This window comes from Capricornis sumatraensis, chromosome 1 (assembly GCF_032405125.1).
Source record: "Capricornis sumatraensis isolate serow.1 chromosome 1, serow.2, whole genome shotgun sequence".
Classification (NCBI taxonomy): Eukaryota; Metazoa; Chordata; class Mammalia; order Artiodactyla; family Bovidae; genus Capricornis; species Capricornis sumatraensis.
The window spans coordinates 232330880-232353141 of NC_091069.1; the positions used below are offsets into that span (position 1 = coordinate 232330880).

General features: G+C 35.8%; 1 protein-coding gene across 1 annotated transcript in view; it reads right to left on the reverse strand.

Moving 5' to 3' along the window:
• Positions 1 to 22262, reverse strand: part of PLS1 (plastin 1) — a 127332-nt gene that overhangs the window by 11195 nt on the left and 93875 nt on the right. Inside the window, exons 9-14 of the mRNA XM_068965650.1 lie at positions 20524 to 20619; positions 17966 to 18161; positions 12746 to 12824; positions 9197 to 9311; positions 961 to 1094; positions 379 to 502 (exon numbers count right to left, since the gene is read on the reverse strand). Coding sequence (XP_068821751.1) covers positions 379 to 502; positions 961 to 1094; positions 9197 to 9311; positions 12746 to 12824; positions 17966 to 18161; positions 20524 to 20619 — 744 coding nt within the window. The remainder of the gene's footprint in view (positions 1 to 378; positions 503 to 960; positions 1095 to 9196; positions 9312 to 12745; positions 12825 to 17965; positions 18162 to 20523; positions 20620 to 22262) is intronic.

Sequence of the window (22262 nt, forward strand, 5' to 3'; positions counted from 1 at the left end):
CTGTTATGCCTTGGAAATGATGTCAATACAATTCTGAGACTGCTGCTAGAGAGCACAAAAGATTATAGTCCTATTTAAACAATAGCTATTTATCTTTCTTTTTTCTTTGACAATTGGATTTTTGGCTCAATTTCTTCTTGAACATTACATTACTAGAGTCCAATAATGTTAACCTGCATTTATATTCAATAGGATAACCAGTCAAAATACATGAATTCAAATTGAATATTTCTGGTTTACACATCCCAAATAATCAGTATGCCTAAGCTCATCAACTGGGTGTTTTAACAAAACCTAAGTCAGTGTAATCCCCAATAAAAATTCTTTCCTAAATGTAATTTCTTACCCCTCCCAAATTTCAAAAGAGCTTTTGATTACCTTGAAGCTGGAAATGAAAGTTTTTTTGTTTGCACTTTTAAGAGTCTGATTGACCCATTCAATGATAATTGCATCATTTACTTTTTCACCCTCTCCAAGATCTGATAACACATTCAGTGTGTACCTGTAACAGAAAAGATATATATTTAAGGCTGAAAGTGGTGAAATTTACTCTTACATCATTTATATCAATATTTAGATGAATATTTAAGAAATATTTCAATTATAATAAATATTTCTAATTTTACTCTGTTATTTGCACTTAGTAGATTCCAAAGTCACAGAGTTCAGTAGTCAAAATCAAAAACTACTATCTGGTATGTTAAAAAAATTAAAACAACTCTTTACTAAGCAGTTTTCCAGAGGCATTAAATAAGAATAGTTGTGTTTTAGAGATTGAGTCCCTTTCAAAATAAAGTAAACTTATAAAAAATTTATTGTCAACAACAAATCATTAACAATATATTTTGCATTGTATATTTCTCTTCTGTGTTTGCTATTCTACAAAAGTAGCTAAAATTTTACTTCAAATGACTTGTTGAAGGAAACTGATAGTGATGCCACAAACAAGTCAGTCTTTACCTTCTCATCAGCTGCCACACCAATGCCAGAGTAAGTGTTGAATTTCCTTCATTTAAGTCCTGCCCAGCAATGCCAACCAAAGAGAATTTGGCCTTATTCTTCCCAAGTTCCACTGCATAGTTACAGTTTTCAATCTGTAAGTAGGAAGTAAAAGTTTGGGTATAACGACAAAATTTTTAATGTATTTCTTGAAATAGGCCAGCCTAGTTCAGTCATCTGAAAAATAATTGTGATGACACTGAAAATTTATGACAGTTTCATATCCTAGTAACCAGTGAAATTAGGGAAATAACTATTCCATTTTATAGCTGAAAATATCAGAGCACCAAGGGGTTAACTGGGTAAGGAAACAACTGGCTGAAAAGTTTGAAGATTCTCTCTTAAAAGTCTTGACTGTCCAAGATTACACAGTGAATTAGTGGCAAATCTGAAACTCTAAACCTAGTTTTCTGTATTCCATCAATTGAGGTAATCAGCGTTATTTTGTCTACATTTTAAATTAGTGAAAAGTGAAATTGTTTAAGAATCTAACTTCATTTCTAGTATTTTATATCTAGATCTCACCCATCCTTTAAAATTAAGCTTTAAGCCAATGATTTTCAAAAAAGGATTAACCTTAACTATATCATCTGCATCCTTTGTTGAACTTCCAAACATGGTTATTTTATAATGCTTATGCACCATCTTCTACTTAGCATTTTATGAACTTTCTTTTGCCAATCATACATAAGCTCCTTTTAAAGGAAAAAAATTATAAAATGCACAAACCTGTACATATTCTCCCTACCCCCAGCCCAGGACTCAGCACAGTGTCCTGTCTACAGTAGGAATCGGATGCATGGTAGTGGTTTAATCACTAAGGCATGTCTTACTCTTATGACCCCACGGACTGTACCCTGCCAGGCTCCTTTGTCCACTGTATTTCCCAGGCAGGAATACAGGAGAGGGTAGCCATTTCCTTCTCCAAGGGATTTTCCCAAACCAGGGATCGAACCCAGGTCTCCTGCATTGCAGGCAGATTCTTTACCATCTGAGCCACCGGGGAAGCCCTGTCCACTATAGTAAGAATCTGATGCATGAACACCAAGTAAACTAACGACTTCTTTCCAGTGATAAAAGTACAATTAAAAAGTTTTTGTCTATCCTAGCCTCTACAGAAGTTCATTATTTCCAGTCATCTAGTACTATACTTATCTCAGAACACACACTCATTTGTGTGTGTATATATATATATATAGTGTGTGTACGTATGTATGCACTCATTTGTGTGTGTGTATACACACACACACACACACATATATATATATATGCCCCATATGTGTATGCACATATATATGCCCAATCCCAAGGAAGGGCAATGCCAAAGAATGTTCAGACTGCTATACAATGTGCTCATTTCACAAGCTAGCGAGGTAATGCTCAAAATCCTTCAACTGAGACTTCAACAATACATGAATTGAGAAATTCCAGATGTACAAGCTTGATTGAGAAAAGGCAGAGGAACCAGAAATCAAATTGCCAACATCTGTTGGATCATCAAAAAAGCAAAAGAATTCCAGAGAAACATCTAACTCTATGTCACTGACTATGCTAAATCCTTTGACTGTTAGGATCACAAAAAAACTGGAAAATTCTTAAAGAGAAGGGAATACCAGACCACCTGACCTGCCTCCTGAGAAATCTGTATGCAGGTCAAGAAGCAACAGTTAGAACCAGACATGAAACAACAAACTGGTTCAAAATTGGGAAAGGAGTACATCAGGGCTGTATATTGTCACCCTGCTTATTTAACTTATATGCAGAGTACATCATGAGAAATGCTGGGCTGGATGAAGCTCAAGCTGGAATCAAGATTGCCGGGAGAAATATCAATAACCTCAGATATGCAGATGACACCACCCTTATGGCAGAAAGTGAAGAAGAACTAAAGAGCCTCTTGATGAAGGTGAAAGAGGAGAGTGAAAATGCTGGCTTAAAACTCAACAGTCAAAAAACAAAGATCATGGCATCTGGTCCTATCACTTCATGGCAAATAGATGGGGAAATAATGGAAACAGTAACAGACTTTATTTTCTTGGGCTCCAAAATAACTGCAGATGGTGACTGCAGCCATGAAATTAAAAGACACTTGCTCCTTGGAAGAAAAGCAATGACAAACTTAGACAGTGTGTTGAAAAGCAAAGACATTACTTTACAAAGGTCCGTATAGTCAAATGGACAGGGAGGCCTGGCGTGCTGCAATTCATGGGGTTGCAAAGAGTCGGACACGACTGAGCGACTGAACTGAACTGAACTGATGGTTTTTCTGGTAGTCGTGTACAGATGTGAGAGTTGGACCATAAATAAGGCTGAGCACCAAAGAATTGATGCTTTTGAACTATGGTGTTGGAGAAGACTCTTGAGAGTCCCTTGGACTGCAAGGAGATCCAACCAGTCAATCCTAAAGGAAATCAATCCCAAATATTCACTGGAAGGACTGATGCTGAAGTTGAAGCTGTAATGCTTTGGCCACCTGACTCATAGAAAAGAACTTGATGCTGCAAAAGAGTGAGGGGAGGAGGAGAAACGGGCAACAAAGGATGAGATGTTTAGATGGCATCACTGACTCAATGGACATGAATTTGAGCAAACTCCATAAGATAGTGAAGGACAGGGAAGGCTGGCGTGCTGTAGTCCATGAGGTCGCAAAGAATTGGACACCACTGACTGACTAACACTTCCACTTTCAAACATTTAGTTAAGAAAAACAGTATGACTGATTTCTCCTAATTTTCTTTCCCAAGTTAGTTAAGACCTCATTACAAAACAAGTAAACCTGAGAAACAAAGATATACTTTTTTTCTAAGAAGAAAATGTTTCCAGAAAAAGTGAGAAAAGGACTACACAATAACAGAATTTGTATAAATTAATGGGTACTGTTCTTTAAAAAACAGAATGCAAATTCCCAGAGGTCAGTTTGTTACCAATAAAAATGTAAGAAGATACTATGAACCTGCTGTAATATCTGCCTTGCTCCCTTAATGAGTTAAATCAAATCTTAGATACATATTCATTTTTTTTAATGCACGGAGATAATGTTACAAAATTCTTTCTCTTTCCCAGGATTATCGATTTAGGCTTCTAAATAGAAATATGCACATAACTGAAAAAATGAATTCCTATTTATGAAACACAGCATCAGAGCTCTGTTTATGTAATAGTGTGGATAGAAGAGAGAAAACCCAGCATATTTGGGGCACTTCCCTAGTGGTCCAGTGGGACCTCCATGCAGGAGGCATGGGTTTGATCCCTGGCCAGGGAAATAGTAATAAGATCCCACATGCTGCAAAGTGTGGGCAGAAGATTTTTTTAAAAAGCAAGTTTTCCACTGCCAGTCATTGCAACAGGAGAATTTCTGAACAAACTGTAATAATTACTCATGTAAAATGTATTTCAACAAAGGGCTCTCTATTTTATGATTAGTTTGAGTAAAATTCCTGATGAGAATGATGGTGAGAAAAGAGCTCGGGGTTAATAGTTTAGAGGGCCGAGATGCTGATGCGATGAGCAGTCAAAGAGAAAATGGAAATGGATGCTGGCATAAGGGAAAAGATGAATTCTACTTTTTGGCAACATTTGATTCCAAGTTGGACAAAATAGTTCTAAGATGAAGACAGGTACCAAACTAGAGAAAGAGTAAGAAGTTAGGTTCCTAGAAGTAAGCCATGTTTCTGGTGGTACTTAACACTCTATTGAGAGTCCCTTGGACTGCAAGGAGATCCAACCAGTCCATTCTGAAGATTAGCCCTGGGATTTCTTTGGAAGGAATGATGCTAAAGCTGAAACTCCAGTACTTTGGCCACCTCATGCAAAGAGTTGACTCATTGGAAGAGACTCTGATGCTGGGAGGAATTGGGGGCAGGAGGAGAATGGACGACAGAGGATGAGATGGCTGGATGGCATCACTGACTCGATGGACATGAGTCTGAGTGAACTCCGGGAGCTGGTGATGGACAGGGAGGCCTGGTGTGCTGTGATTCATGGGGTCGCAAAGAGTGGGACACGATTGAACGACTGAACTGAACTGAACTAAACTAACACTCTAAAAAAGGATCTGCTCCCTGAGAATGTAAATACAGAACGTTAAGAGCATTAGACCAAGAACTGAGCCTTGGAACTGAGCCTAGAGTTGTCAGGCTAGAAGTTTAAAACCCTATGAAAGGTAAGAAGAACACAAACCATGAAAATAGTGGAGAGTATATAGTCTCACAGAATTAATGGAAGAAACGATTACCAAGCATTTCAAAAGTGAAGCTCAGATAATTTGAAAATGAAAAAAAAAAAAACTATATAACGGGAGACAGAGTTCCAAGGGAAAAGAAATACCAAAGAAACAGTGAAGAAAGGCTATTTAAGTGGTGCAGTTTTACGAACTTCACAAATGAAGCTAAGCGACATCCGCTGATGAATGCCTGAAGTCCATGAAATAAGTCCCTGGATACTGCGTCATGAAAGTACTGCTTCTTTACTTTTTAAATATCTTGAACTTATTTCAGGACTTGTGTTCATTCTATAAATAGCTAGTATTTGTTGAAAGGGAACATGCTACATATGATTAATTTGTGGCATCATATAATTAACATTCAAAACCTCCAGGTATAATCAATGAGGGTTCAGTTGGTTTTCCTGTTACATTTTGCATCTGAAATTTTGATTTAAAAAACTTATATGAAATTAGGTAACAAAATTTCCTGAATTTTACTCCATGATAATTACAGGCATATCAAATAAAATATAAAACACAGATAGTCCAACCACTAGAAATACTGAAAAATGTGAATATATATAAACCTCTTGCAATTATACTATCCATTTAATTACTTTTAAAATTATGATGCCTTTCTTTCTTGTCTTTCAAAAATAGGATTTTTTTTTAATTACAAAGTCTATAAATACACAGTCTAGAGATCAAGAGGAAGAAGTACATTTTGAACACGTGTCTGTGTGTGTGTGTCATACTGAGTGAAGTAAGTCAGACAGAGAAAGACACAGCATATGATATCACTTATATGAAGAATCTGAAAAAAAGAATACAAATGAACTTATCTACAAAACAGAAATAGAGTCACAGATGTACAAAACAAACTTATAGTTTTGCCAGGGGGTAAGGGGAGGAGGGATAAATCAGGAGATTGGGATTGACATATACACATTATTACATATAAAAAACATAACTAATAATGACAGATAATAAGTGAAATTATAGGTCAATTAAAAGGACTTTTGGAAGATTATTGATATATATTACCAAACTGTTTTAGAAAGTTTATACAAATGAACACTCCCTCTAACACTGGATGCAGTACAATCTATTTCTTTCATTTTATTTTCTTTGGTTACACCATGCTGCATGTGGGATCTTAGTTCCCAACCAGGGATAGAACTCAGGCCATAGCAGGTCCTAACCATTGGACCACCAGGGAATTCCCAATTGTCTTTTATCTTAAATTGCATTTCTTTACTGTGGGTGAAAATTTTTTCATGTGTATATTATCCATCATTATTTCTTTTTCTGTGAATTGTTCACGCATATTGTTTACTCTCCCATTTTGCTATTAAAATTTTAGTAATAGTAATTGATTTGTATAAACTGTTTTTATGTTATGGATATTAACCATTTATTGTTCTGTTGAAAATGTTTCATAGTTTATTATTTTTATTTACTTTTAAGTTTTGTTTCTGGTGTTTATTTTTGCATAAGTTTTAAATTCATATGTAATCTACTATATCAATTATTTATTTGTAATTTATCATTGTAAGAGTAAATTATAATTCACTTCTATTTTCTTAAAGTTTTATTTATTACATTTAAGCCTTTAAGTCTTCACTTTTATTCTACTGGAATTTATTTGGGTAGTTGATATATGGTGAAAAGTACTTTTTTCCCTACAAAATATTTACTCAGTTGTTCCAGCATCATATTTTGGATAATCCTTTCTCTCCCTACTGGATTCAGTAAGCAATATTATGTTATATATTTAGTTATATATTAAGTTCTTATATTTTAGGATAGGTTTTTAGGCTACTGTAATCCATTTGATTTTTATATGCATATTATTTTTTATATGCATAAAAATATTTTATATGCATATTAAAAACTTATTTCAATTACTTTAGCTTTATCATAAGATTTTTATGTTTGCTAACAGCTTCTCCCTCAACATTCCTAGAAAATGTTCTTGATGATTAGGGTCTATTTCTTATTCCAGTTGAACTTTAAAATCACCTTTATAATCCCATCCCCTAGTGCACACACATGCCCACATACGCATAAGGAGATTTATTGTAATTTTAACTAGAATTATTTCCCACCTATAAGTCAATTTGTAAGAATTTGAATATCTTTATAATATTTAGATTACTATCAAGGAATATGGTTATAGTTCCATTGATTATATTTCACTAGAGATAATTTTTAACTCATGAGACTGCAGGCTAACTTCACAGTTCAGTTCAGTCACTCAATCGTGTCCAACTCTTTGTGATCCCATGAATTGCAACACGCTAGGCCTCCTCGTCCATCACCAACTCCCGGAGTTCACTCAAACTCATGTCCATAGAGTTGGTGATGCCATCCGGCCATCTCATCCTCTGTCGTCCCCTTCTCCTCCTGCCCCCAATCCCTCCCAGCATCAGAGTCTTTTCCAATGAGTCAATTCTTCGCATGAGGTGGCCAAAGTATTGGAGTTTCAGCTTTAGCATCAGTCCTTCCAATGAACACCCAGGACTGATCTCATTTAGGATGGATTGGTTGGATCTCCTTGCAGTCCAAGGGACTCTCAAGAGTCTTCTCTAACACCACAGTTCAAAAGCATCAATTCTTTGGTGCTCAGCTTTCTTCACAGTCCAACTCTCACATCCATACATGACCACAGGAAAAACCATAGCCTTGACTAGATGGACCTTTGTTGGAAAAGTAATGTCTCTGCTTTTGAATATGCTATCTAGCTTGGTCATAACTTTCCTTCCAAGGAGTAAGTGTCTTTTAATTTCATGGCTGCAATCACCATCTGCAGCAATTTTGGAGCCCCCCAAAATAAAGTCTGACACTGTTTCCACTGTTTCCCCATCTATTTCCCATGAAGTGATGGGACCAGATGCCATGATCTTAGTTTTCTGAATGTTGGGCTTTAAGCCAACTTTTTAAACTCTCCTCTTTCTCTTTCATCAAGAGGCTCTTAGTTCTTCTTCACTTTCTGCCATAAGGGTAGTGTCATCTGCATATCTGATGTTATTGATATTTCTCCCTGCAATCTTGATTCCAGCTTGTGCTTCATCCAGACCAGCATTTCTCATTATTTACTGTGCATATAAGTTAAATAAGCATGGTGACAATATACAGCCTTGATGTACTCCTTTCCCAATTTGGAACCAGTTTGTTGTTTCATGTCCAGTTCTAACTGTTGCTTCTTGACCTATATACAGATTTCTCAGGAGGCAGGTCAGGTGGTCTGGTATTCCCATCTCTTCAAGAATTTACTAGTTTGTTGTGATCTGTCAAAGGCTTCCTTAGAACTCATAATATTCACTTTTGCCTACATTACATTGTATCATAGTTATCTGCATATATATCTTGAGCTTCACAGGTGGCACTATTGGTAAAGAACCTGCTTGCCAGTGCAGGAGATATAAGAGAGAGGTGCGAATTCAATCCCAGAGTCGGGAAGGTCCCCTGGAGAAGGGCATGGCAAACCATTGCAGTATCCTTGCCTGGAGAATCCCATGGACAGAGGAGCCTGGCGGGCTACAGGCCATGAGGTCACAAAGAGTTGGACACAACTGAAGCAACTTAGCACGCACACACACATATTCTTTAGGGTTTCCTGAAGACCAACTCCATGACTTGCTCTATTTTATATCCTGCATTGTACAGTATGTACAGATTGTAGGTAATCAGTTAATATCTACTGAAAATATTAACAAATAACCAGTAAATATCTGGCAAGTTTTGGCGATTATAAAATAGGAATTCATGGATAATGCATCTCCAAGAATATTAATACAAAGTGTCTGACTTGGAGGACTAGCTTTATCTTTCCAAACACGAAAGCTCACCTGTATTAAGGATAATAAGTATAACATGATTTGGGATGAATCTGTGGGGACAGATTACATTTACTAAGCTTTATGAAACCCTTAAGTCCTCTGTTTTATATGAGAACAATAATAACAGATGCATGGGCATTATTTCATTCACCTTCTTCATGTTCCCTCCAAGAGCAGGATAAGGAGGTTTGTTGACATGGCTCCAGTCAACTGGCACGCGGATCATTTCGTAGAGCTGAAAGATGACTAATGCATCTGCAAGGTCACTAAGACAAGAGAAAAAGAAAATGAAGGAAGAGGAAATGTTGGTATGATCTGGTTTTACTAAGCACACTGGAGATGGGCTTTGTCTATAAAAATACAGTGGGACTATTGAATGCTTAAAGAATGGCAGGCAGAATAGATCATTTGACCCAGAACTTGTAATCTAGGAATCTGTCCGAATTTTTTTCATAAACATGTACAAAGATAGACGTACAAGGATATTCACTCCCATGGTATTTATAAATTTAGAGACAACTTAAATGCCTGACAGTAAGGGCTGTTGAGTAAATTAACCTTACCCTGGACTCCTGAACCACCATAGGATGGAACAAGGTAGATCCCTATGTACTAACATGAAAGCTTTATACAACACACCAAGTTTAAAAAAGCAAGAGGCAGTTATTTATTTATTTAAAATATAATTTTAAAATATTTCTATTTAAGATATTATTAAATGTATTTTAATTATATTAATGCATTTTAATCTTTTAATCTAAAATATTAAAAATATATTCAGAGTTAGTATTATTTAAATACCTCTATTCATAGCCATTACCTCTGGGCAGGAAAAAAAGGAACATGGGCTGGGTAAGATGGGATTAGCATGGTTTTTTATTGTTGTTCTACATACTTACATACTTCCTGAAGCTTGTACCATGAGAATGAGTTCATCTATTACTTATGTATTATGATTTTTAAAACTTTAAAAGTTAATTATATAAAAATCACCAATAGCTACTCAGTAGGAAGCTGTTCATGTCAAACAGTGAGGGTTAAGAGGAAGGAATTTAGGAGAAAGGAGGAGTTACTGAAGTAAAAATACTACTACTTGGGATTCAGGCAAACATGTTCTCCTGAGGCACCCAGAGTACATCTATTGAATCTGTTTTCAATTCTGTATGGTAAGGACATAAGGCAACAGTGACTGATTTTTAACTTGCTAGCTCCATGCTGAATTACATGAGTTTTCTCCCTCAACAGCTTGTTCATTGAGTTCTGTTTTGCTGAGGTTCATATGAAAGTTACTTTGCATCTCTGAGCACACACCATATGGCCATGCAGGGGGCTGTGCCCTACACTGAGTGAAGGAGAGAGAAAGTCCTCCTGTCTTAAAAGAGTCCTTTTTTGATGAAGGTAATCAAGAGCTAAGTCATCTATCAGCACATGGAGAAAGCTGTATGAAAAGTAAATCACTGAAGTAGTTGTATAAGTTCTGAAATCTCATTTCATGAACTTTTTTGTTCTTTAAAGGAATTCATTCTTATTTCTATGTAGGTATGGTATTAATACTCATGTTTTGCAAATAGGGAAACTGAGGCCCAGAGAGTTGAAATTATTTCCAGATGTGTTCTAGAACCAACCTGTCAGAGAAAGTCTAGGGCTAGTAATTCTTAAAATATATTAATAACTTGAGAGGAGGGAATTTTCAGTTAAAAACAATCTAAATGACTCTTTTGCTTTGGTTTAGGCTGGGTTTGGTATGCTGCAGGTGGGGAGCTAATCACTTAGGGGTTGGTTTAGGAATATGACCCAGACACAAATTTATGGACAATAGTTCTGGTGCCAACTAAACCTCTGGTTCTTGTTTTTCTATATCCTGATGGTTCTTTTTAAGGTGATTTTTGAGAATTTTCTGAACTTCCCTTACCCCTCCAAAAATTACCTATACCTGGAAACCCTATGCTAGCAGTTCAGGAACTAAATAAAAATAATCATGTTTAGCTAAAAAAATTTGGTCAATTATTCTCCACTGTCAACCACATTTATGAAGCTACCATGAAGTCTCAATAAATTCTAATCTCCTAGTTTTAAATGTCCTTCTTAATTTAAAAAGAAAATACATGTTTATTGTAAAACAAAGAAAACCCCTCCAAAACCATATTTATGTTACTAACATGAAAACTAAGTCTCCTCACTACCTTAACCCTCTTCTCTAGGTTGTATACAGTTTGGTTTTAATCCCTCTAGATTTTTTTAAAATTCCAATACATATATGTATATACTCAACTTTAAAATAAAAGTGAGATTATAGTAGTCCTATTATATCATTATGTTCTCTCAGTTATATATTGTAGACATTCTTTCAAATGAGTCCAAAAAGATCTAACCTATTTTTTTAGAAGAAAATTTCTTTATTTATTGTAAGTACAAAAGTAATGATAAAGCAGTATCATATTATATATTTATACCAAGTAACAAGTATATCACAAGAGAAAAATTGAGAATCTCTGAATTATGTATTTTCTGCCTTTTAATTGTGGCAATATTTAGTAGGTTCAGAAAAATAATATTTCACCTGAGGTTTCTGAATCAAGGATTTTCAGTGAGATATCACACTTAGAAAGATCAAGAAGGTAACAGAGTTTGCAGTCTTATTAAACTGCTACCCCTTTAGAAGAACAAGCTTAATTAGCTCCCCTCTTTACCTCCGGTACTAGAGCTCTTCACAAGGCCACTACTCTGAGAAGTTCCAGTGTAAAAGACATGTGTCTCTTGTCATGCAATTGAATTCACACTCTCCTATTAAAAACTTTATGAAATTTAAGTCTATCACGTCAAAGCGAGTTACCACAACCAGGCAATACTGATTTTAAAGACTATTTTGAATATACACCAAGAAATAACTACACCATAAATCTCATCCAGTGAACATAGTCTTTTGTGGTATTAGTCTTCAGTTCATATTTAATTAAAAGCAGTTATTGTTCATTAAGAAGTTTCCTTGATGTATAAATTATTAATAGGTTTAATTAATTAGAAAAATATACAATTAACTGGAGCTGAGTTCTTTTGCATTTTTAGGCATGCTCAGGTAGGTCTTATAATGGAGAAGGATGGTTTCCTCTCATCTACACCTAGAAAGACACCTTATTTGCACTACTGGAGATCACAGGAAATGGCTCAGTAAAATATTTTCTTAATCCTACAAATGTTAATAATGTGTTGTCATTTTTAAACAAAAAAGAATAAAACAAACCAAGTACTAAGGGAAACAAAATTATTTCTACAAATAGAAAAAAGTATTCAGAACAAATTATGGGATAATTGAAGTTTGGGGCAAAAATAAATAGAATGTGAATTATAATGATGAACAGTAATAAAATAAGAGCAATTAATATTACTGTTCTTCTAATCTGTTAAACTTGAAATAATTTATTATTTTCCTGATTAGCAATTATAAAAAAGCAAGATGAATTATCTTTACTAAATTATTTATATCATCAAAAATTATAACTAATAACATCATAATATTATCTTTTCAAATAATACTTTTCTATTAAAATCCAGTGTATTGCCAATCCTCAGGATTCTGAAACTTAATGTTGGCTAAAATTTTTGAGATTTTTACAAAATATTCTCATGTAAACACACCTATAGTTTGAAACTAGAAAAGTTAGACTCTGGCCCAGAAAGCTAAAACACATAAAATATTTACCTGTACAAATGATTGATATATGGGTTGACTCCCAAGGAATTCATCCAGTTCCGAAATGTCCTCTCTTCCTTGCTCTCTCCTAAAGTAGACACAAGTTTACACTGATGATTCAGGACAAAAAAGGAATCAAGAATTGCATTTAAACCATTCTGGCAGGAACAAACTGGTCATACATATTTTGCCATGGTTCCTATGATACAACAATCTTTTTGTTTGTTGTTCAGTCACTAATTCATGTCTGACTCTTTGCAACCCCATGGACTGTAGCCCACGAGGCTCCTGTGTCCATGGGATTTCCCAGGCAAGAATACTAGAGTGGGTTGCCATTTCCTTCTCTAGGACAATCTTTTTAGGGAAGAAAAAAAAAATCTCTTTCCGCCAAAGCTCCCTTTTCCCCCTGTCTAGAAAATCTCCATTTGCTTTCTAAATGTCTTCATCTAGAGTCCCTTACTTGACGTTTGTAAATTATTGAGTCATTAGTTTCTGTGTTCACAAAAGTAACAGGTAAACCTATCTGGTCCTATCTGTAGTTATGATTTCATGCAAGGGGACTGGTGAAAAACTAATAAAACAAACTTTTAGGGTAACATTAGCACTTTAAACACAAATAGAAAAGCTCTACCTTTCCCAGTGTGTTATCTCTAAATCTGTACAGATTATGGCTTTACACAGGAAAGTGTCTGAGCACACAAACCTACATTTTCATCACACCAAACAGCAATGAAGCGTAGAGGGGATTACAGGTAATATAAAAGCAAGCATTGAGTATTTTATAGGCTTCCTGGGTTATTTTAGATCGTCCCTACAGAAAACACATAAGGGACATAGCCCCAATACAGAGTGCGAAAAGACACATTTCATCATAGTATAGTAAGTCACGAGACCTCAAAGATCACCTCAAGAAGTAACTCCTGCAGGCACTATTATTTAACCTGTGATTACCTATGGTCCTTGAACTTCCCCTTCACAGCAGCGCTTACCCCATCCATAAGGGGAATGTGGGCTCTGGTATGGACAGAGAGAGATGGAGGCTCTTTTGCCATATCTACCTTTTAGGCATCCCCAGCATTCCAGATTGTCCTAAGGGGCCACCTAGAAATATTACTGTTGTTTTTCAGCTAAGTTAGGGGACAGTGGAATGTCCTTGCCTACCTCTCATCACTAGACTCTTGAAAATGGAAACGTTTATACCTCTCATCACTTCTAAGACATGGACAAGTCCAGCTCACCATCTGAACTTCAGCTCGTGGGGGATCCCCAGGACAATTTATCACATTTGACCATCTGAGCACCAGGGGCCCATTCCTAGTGCATCATCCTGGCAGTCTTCTTCAGACTGAGTGTCACACATAGAGTAAACCTACACACCCAGAACAGAAATCCAAATCTTATAAAATTTAAAAGATTCTGTTTTTGTGTTGACTGCCCCTTGCATTTTCATGTGGTTTCCAATACCATTATCTGAAGCCTTTCCCATAATCTGCTTTAATTCTTCTCTGTTCAATTACATAGCTATATAATTTCTTGCTGAAATTTTGTCTCCCCTGGTCTGCATAAAAGGTCTGCAAAAAGGATCCATCTGTTGTATCTGCCACAGTCATTTTATAATACATAACTGATATGAGAATCTTTTTAAAAAGAACAAAGTTAAACTAACTACTCCTAGAACTCATGCTTGCCTTGTTTTGGGAGTTATTAAAAGGTGCATATATGGAAGCAAGAGTTAGTCCATAAAGAAAGCTGAGTACTGAAGACTTGTGGTGTTAGAGAAAACTCCTGTGAGTCCCTTGGACTGTAAGGACTTCCTACCAGTCAATCCTAAAGGAATTCAGTCCTGAAAATTCATTGGAAGGACTGATGCTGAAGCTGAAGCTCCAATACTTTGGCCACCTGATACTCACTAGGAAATACCCTGATGCTGGGAAAGATTGAAGGCAGGAGGAGAAGGGGACGACAGAGGATGTGATGGTTGGATGGCATCACCGATTTGATGGACATGAGTTTGAGCAAGCTTCGGGAGTTGGTGATGGACAGGGAAGTCTGATGTGCTGCAGTCCACAAGGTCGCAAAGAGTCAGACAAGACTGAGTGACTGAACTGAATTAGGTGCAAATTAAATATTTCAGCTTTCCTTGAAGTGACATAAATGTAACCATACTATGATTAGCAGCTTGATGCATGTGACTTGAATTTATCTTTTAGTTATTTCTCTATTACATTCTGCTATTTTGCTATATGTATAAATTTTTTCTAGTAATTAGAGAATTTTTACATTATTTTCATATAGGAAAATCCAAATTATGTTTTAAAGTTTCAAACACCAATAGTGTAATAACAGTTTAATTTTTACTAAAATAACATCCAGTTTCTGCTCGACCTGATGAGACAAGACACTAAGCTTGCATTTTCATTGAGTTCTATAACTATTGTAGACCAGTGTTTTCTGTTTCTTCCTATTGTTCTACACTAATTATATCATTATTTTAATTTTTGATACCTGGAAAGTAAAAGAGATTTTAAAAGTGAGCATTTATTTATCTACTACCATTTCAAGCTGTCTTGGTAAATAAATGCTCAAAGCCAGAAGCACTATGCATTTGTGCAGGAGTCATGGTAAAGCATTACAAAAACATATGTATTCCAGACTGGAAATGTTGTCTAGATTTCAGACAACTAAAGCATCCTTGGAAGTAAACTCTTAAAGGCTGATATAAAAGAGAGAAAGAATTATATGACATTCTCTGCATTTTTAGGACTAAATTGGCGTTGCAATTGATAAAAGTTTAAAGGAAATAACAAAAGTAGGCTACTAAGAGGAAAGGAAAGGAATATATATTGAACACTCACTACATGTGCTAAAGTGGTATATTGTTTTCCTCTTCCTGACCATTATAGAGCACACAAAATTTGTTCATTAATGAAAGGTCACTTTAACTTGATCTGGAATTCTTCAAAATAAGTATTATTATTAAGTCTGGTTTTATATATGAGAAAACCAAGGCTCATAAAGGTACTCAGTTATTAAATTGGGGGTACGATGATTTAGACAAAGTCTGATTCCATGGTCTATGTATTTCTATCACCACAAATAAATTTTGAGATGGTCTCTGCATCGGTAGCCCCATATTTGGCTCAATTTAATATGAAGATTTATTATTTAATTGGGCCTTTAATTTTCTTTAGTTCCATACAGATAAAATTCTTTGCCAGTGAGGACATACTAATACATGAATATGAAGGTGATAAGGTCAAGCTTCAAATTTCATAAGAATACAAAAACAAATGTACAGATGAAAAACTTCCAGTGACAGTCGAAGTCAAATTCATTTTTGGCAGATGTATCAGGACATACATATGTTCTAAATAAAGATGATTGATAAATATTTCCCACAGTATTTTTATATAAATAAATACTAATGGAAATATTTAGCAATCCTGTTCACACTGAAAAATCCCAAAAGCATGCTGAACACCAGCAAAAGAATTCAAACGTGACAAATAGGAGAGCGAGCAAGTTGGAAAAGATATCTAGCAAGAATTCAGTGACTATAAAAAGCAGGTCATTTTTAATATGCCACTCTAAACAATGCCTTCTACTATAAGACAGAGAGGAATTTTGAAATTTTCCAGACTGATAAAAAAAACATGGACATCTCCCTTTTTAGTTTTTGAAAAGTTCTAACCCCTCACCCTAAATTTCTCTGCTGAAAAATCAACATTTGTTAATCTACAAGTCTATGCAGAGAACACAATCTTTATTTTACTGAATCTCAGAGGTAAAATCATAGTCCTACAACGATGTATTTGTTAAATCTGAAGCTTCCTTCATTAACCAAAAAGCTGTCATTATAAAGTGACCAGGACATTGGAACTCTGGTTGTGGTAGTCAAAGAGAAAAAGATGATAGGGCTAATTTCTCACTCTGTCTCACTGACAAAGAAGGGAGTAAGAATGGGTGATGTGAGACAGTGAACACTGAAGTTCAAGTTCTCCCCACCAGGAAGAATCCTCACCTCAGGATCAGCTTCTCCAAACCAGGGCAGTTATCAAGGCTATTGTACGAGTAGTCCTACCTCTGATAACTGCCACCACTGCTGCCACTATTTCACCTTTCAGTTCTAGTATGAAAGTGGGTCTTGGTATATTTGTGAGTAGTTGTGAGGATGAGAGGAAAAGGAGAGAGGCTGAAACAGATGAGAAAGAATGAGACACTGAGCATGTTTTTGTCATTATGATGATACATATATTGTAAGTGTCAATGACATGTAGTAAATGTAAGTAACATAGCTAAGTAATACAAAATGATATATGTTATCAATCCTTTCAGAGATTAAAGATAAGTGAGATACTTGAGATAAAAGATAAGTGTGTTTATTTACAGCAGAGGGATAAAGGCTTTCCATCAAATCATGACATCCAACTGTCAAAACTGATCCCTAATGTGTTTACAACTCCACTATCCCATAATTAGAGAAGGCAAATTAGATAGAGTTTACGTAATCAAGTCTTGACCTGCTGTTCTAATTAAGTTTCATTTGTTTCTTGCTTGTCATCCTTCATTCTTTAGGCATATTAAGATAGATTAAAAAAAACCAAAAACACAACATGAACAAGGCAAAAAATATCAACCCAGATAGAAAGAACAAATGGTACTGATAAAAAGCACATTCAGAATGAGTATATTTATAGAGTATAGAAAAGTACTAAATACAGTACCTACATTAGGAGGGGTCAAATCTGCATTTCATGAAGCAAAATAGGAAAGTATTATAAATTATGAGACAGAAAACAACAGCCCACACACAAGACAAGTAATGAATATTGTAAATTTTTTCAAGTGAACTAAAAACAGAAAAAAGAGAACAATACTGGAGTCAAACTGAAGCTTTCAAAAGAGGAAAACGTTACAAATAATTATTTTTTCAATAGCTATATTTCATTGTACATATTGGTGGTGGAATTATGTAGTCATTTAAGAGAATATTTTAAATGTATGATGGTTTTCACTAAACGCTTATGGAGAAATGACAGACAAGTACGATTTACGTCAGCATTTGCTTTTAACCCAAATGAACAATTTTCTTTAACTCCTTAATGGAGGCACATGCCAGCGTAGAGTCAACTACATCTCCCTCCACAATCCCTTACCTCCGACAGTGAAGTAGGACGACATCATAAAAAGATACACACAGTGACTCAATTAAAGACAGAAAGAGCATACCTTCCAATAAATTCACATCGATGTCATTATTATCAGGCTTGCGGAGGCCTGGGTACGTGTTGAACAGATTAGCTACAAAAGCCAGGTTAAGTTTAGGATTGCCTGAAACCACATCTGCAGGAGTAACAAACTGTCTGCAGCCCAGTTTGTCTGCTTCCTGAAGCATGAATTCAGCACGCTTCAAGTCATTTTTCTCCTAAACAATGAAATAAAACAAAAATGTTCAAGATTAAACTTTTGATTAGCATAATTTCTTATTCGTATACAGATTTATAAGCAATTACTTTTCTGGAAATAAATCAATGGATGGCTCAAAAGGAGGTCAGGATGCACAGCAATTCCAAATTAACTTCCCCATTTCTTTTAAACCAGTTAAGAACAAGTCTCTGAGGTTTCTTGCTGGAATCAGAAGAATATTTCATCCTCAAGGATAAAGTACTCAAAAAACTCTCAAATATCCTATCAGTAAGCTGCTATTGGCTGAATTATAGGTAACTTGTTCAGGGCCATATATTAAAGTGCCTTCTGGCCAAGAGACTTACTCACAAATGGTACTAATAAAAAGATATCTACTCTGATATTTCCAGCGTATTCTTTTCTCAATGAAAAACAAGTTGGGATACATATAAAAAAATACTAAAATCAGAAGGAATAGCACTTTTCACAAATGCAAAACCTTGGAAACAAACCAAATGCTTATCAACAGGAGAGCAGATGAAAATTGAAACTGTGTTAATAGTCATATAAGAACATACAACAATAGGAGTGACTCTCAGTAATATAATATACTCAAAATAAGTACTAGAAATTTAAGTACAACATGATAAACTTCATATGAAGTTAAAAAATAAAATGAAAGATTTAAATCTGTAAGAAATACACTTAGCTGAAAGAAAATTGTATTAAAAGCAAAAGAACAATGAGCATAAGAATAAAGATGATGATTATCACATTAAAGGCAGGCAGAGAGATGGGACAGGGAAGAACTACACAGCTTAATATAATCTGATGTCAAAGTCCTAGCATTCTTGTTGGATTGAGGGTCTGTATGAACTTGTTACAATTTCAATACAACAAACAACTAGCAAAGAAAAATACATTTAAACAAAAACATGCATGGACTCATGATGAGAGTATATCATGACCAGACTAAGATTTATGTAATTCTGTGCACCAGAGTTGTAAATAAAATGTAACTGAAATCAGAGAATGCAATAAATTCAATGCTATTAAACAATATAAGCACCTCAGGTAGACATGAACAAGGCATAATACATGGACCTTATTTAGATTTTAATTCAAATAAATGATGAAAAGAAAATCTGATATTTATGAGGCAACTGGAAACATCAACACTGATTAATCATTTTGATATTACAGACTACTGTTATTTTTTTTAGGTATTATGGTTATATTTTCAAAGTGCCTTTATCTTTTAGAAATACGTATTAAAATACTTATTGATGAAATGATAATATGTCTAGAATTTGCTTCAAAATAATATGGAAGATGGAGGAAACAGGTAATAAATGGAGAAACAAGACTGACCATGCATTGACAGCTGTTGAACCTGAGGAACTACTCATGGTGGTTCAGTACACTGTCTGTTCACTTTTGAATGAGTTTGAAACTTTCTGTAAGTTTTTTTCAGTTCCTAATATTTGTACTCAAGCGAATTTGCAAATTGTACATAACTTTTTAGATTATAATAATGTGAAATATAATTAGTGATGACTCAAATTTCCTTTAAAACTAAACTTGGATGTTACACTTTAAGCACTTAATAGATTTTTATACGAACTGTAATCTGATCAGATTTTAACATTTAGATGTAACGCTGTTATTTACAGCTTATGCTCAAAGAATGGACTTCCCTAGGAAATTTGTTAGATGAGCCAGGATTTACATCAGTCCTTTCTACATCATAAATACTAGAATTGCCATCTTTTATTTTGTGTGTTACCAAACATAAATAGAAGAAATGATAATTGATTGCTTATGAATCCCTTTCCTTGTACACTGTCACAGCTACAAAAGCACCCTAGTGAGTTCCAGTGATGTTGCACCAGGGATATATAGGTGAGCATAAAGTTGATTCTACACATACTCAGTGTCAGGATCCTGCAATTCCCTTTCTTCACTCATGACAGCCAGATGGCTTAGCATGGAAGTTTGGAGCCTAGGGCACAGAAAAAAGCTTCTGAAAAGCATAAAAGCCAAATTTTAATGAAGGGCTGAGGACTCTACCAGGGAATGCCCCTGTAGAGAACTGAATTCTATGACTCTACTCACTATTCAAATTCATAGAGGTACAAAGTTGAACAGTGGTTACCAGGAGCTTGAGAGAGAGGGGGAAGGGGAGTTATTGTTTAATGCCTATAGACTTTACTATGTGAGGAGGAAAAAATTCCAGAGAGGAAAGGTGGTGATGATGGCACATAATGCAAATGTACTTAATGCTGTTGAGCTGTTCACTTGAAAATGGTTAAAATGCTAAGTTTTATGCTGTGCATATTTTACAAAATTATTTTAAATTTTTAATTAAAAATTATACTCACACTAAATCCTGTAAGATCAATGGCAATGGCAGGTCCATCATCCCGGTCACCTTTAGGTGCAATCTGATCCAACAGATGAAAATAGGCTCTTGAATCCTTTAAGGAAAGAAACACAACAGAATTTTAAAAGTGAATAAAATCACCATTGGATTTAGGAAAAAAGTACTCATTGAAGAAATTGTCTTCATTTCAAAGAATGAGTTATTCAATAACTTAGCAACCTTTACTTGTTACTCCAGGATCCTGAATGCAGTTGTTTCACACTTTAGAGATTCTAGCAATCATGTTTTGCACCTCAGAGATTCTAGCAACACTGTCTCCTACACTCTTTCATTGCCCTTCCTCACCTCTCATTTGTTTACACTTCTAAGCATCTGCATCTCCAGGGGGTGAGTGGTGATGAGGAGGGGTGGGGTTTCAAGTTACTTTGGTTCAGAGACAAGCCTGAAGACCTCCTTCTGTCTACTGATTCCCTATGCCCTCAGATACTTTGGTTTCCTTTTTTTTTTTAATGAATTAATTACATTTTTGCTTGTACTGGGCCTTCATTGCTGCGCACGGGCTTCCTCTAGTTGCAGTGAGCAGCAGCTACTCTCTGTTGCAGCGCTCGGGCCCCTTGTTGTGACGGCGTCTCTTGTTTCAGAGTACTGGCTCTCGGAGCACAGGCCTCAGTATCTGCAGCACATGGGCTCAGGAGCTGTGGCTTATGTGCTCCAGCGTGTGGACTCAGTCGTTGTGGCCCATGGGCTTAGTTGCTCCACAGTATGTGGGATCTTCCTAGATCAGGGATCAAACTCATGTCCCCTGCACTGGCAGTCAGATTCTTATCCACTGTACCACCAGGGGAGTCCCTTTGGTTTCCTCTTAACTGGTTATTGGCAAAGTGGAATTAAGAGTAAGAAACAGGTTATGCCTACTAGGGCCTCTAGTCTAGCAAACAGATATAATCCTCACTCTAACAGACTGATATCCTCATTATAACTTAGTCTATTCGTGTCACAGAAAATGGAAAAGAATGCTTTAATTTGCTAATGCTAACATCTCTTCACAGAAGGCAATGGCACCCCACTCCAGTACTCATGCCTGGAAAATCCCATGGACGGAGGAGCCTGGTAGGCTGCAGTCCATGGGGTCGCTAAGAGTCGGGCACGACTGAGCGAATTCACTTTTGCTTTTCACTTTCATGCATTGGAGAAGGAAATGGCAACCCACTCCAGTGTTCTTGCCTGGAGAATCCCAGAGACAGAGGAGCCTAGTGGGCTGCCGTCTATGGGGTTGCACAGAGTCGGACATGACTGAAACGACTTAGCAGCAACAGCAGCATCTCTTTCCTCTTACAACCAGTAGTATTTCTTTTTTTCTAATTTACTTACTTATTTTTTGCCCACACCACTTGGCTTGCATGACCTATGTTCCCTAATCAGGGACTGAACCTGGGTCCTCAGCAGTGAAAGTGCCAAGTCCTAATCACTGGAGTGACAAGGAATTCCCCAGCTGTATTTCTTATTACAAGCCAACAAACCAGTTTGGTGTTTTGTTTTTTTTTTTTTAAGCAAAAGATTCTGTGATTATAAGTGGGGGATCACTTCAGATGGAGAAATGCAAAATTTCATTTTCTAGACTGTGTCCTTGAGAATTAAACTTCAGTTCTAATTTACTTCTACACCCCATTTGACATTCAAAGCAAATTTGACATGTGTTTTGACATTCCTGTTTTAATGTCACAAATCTGAGCATTA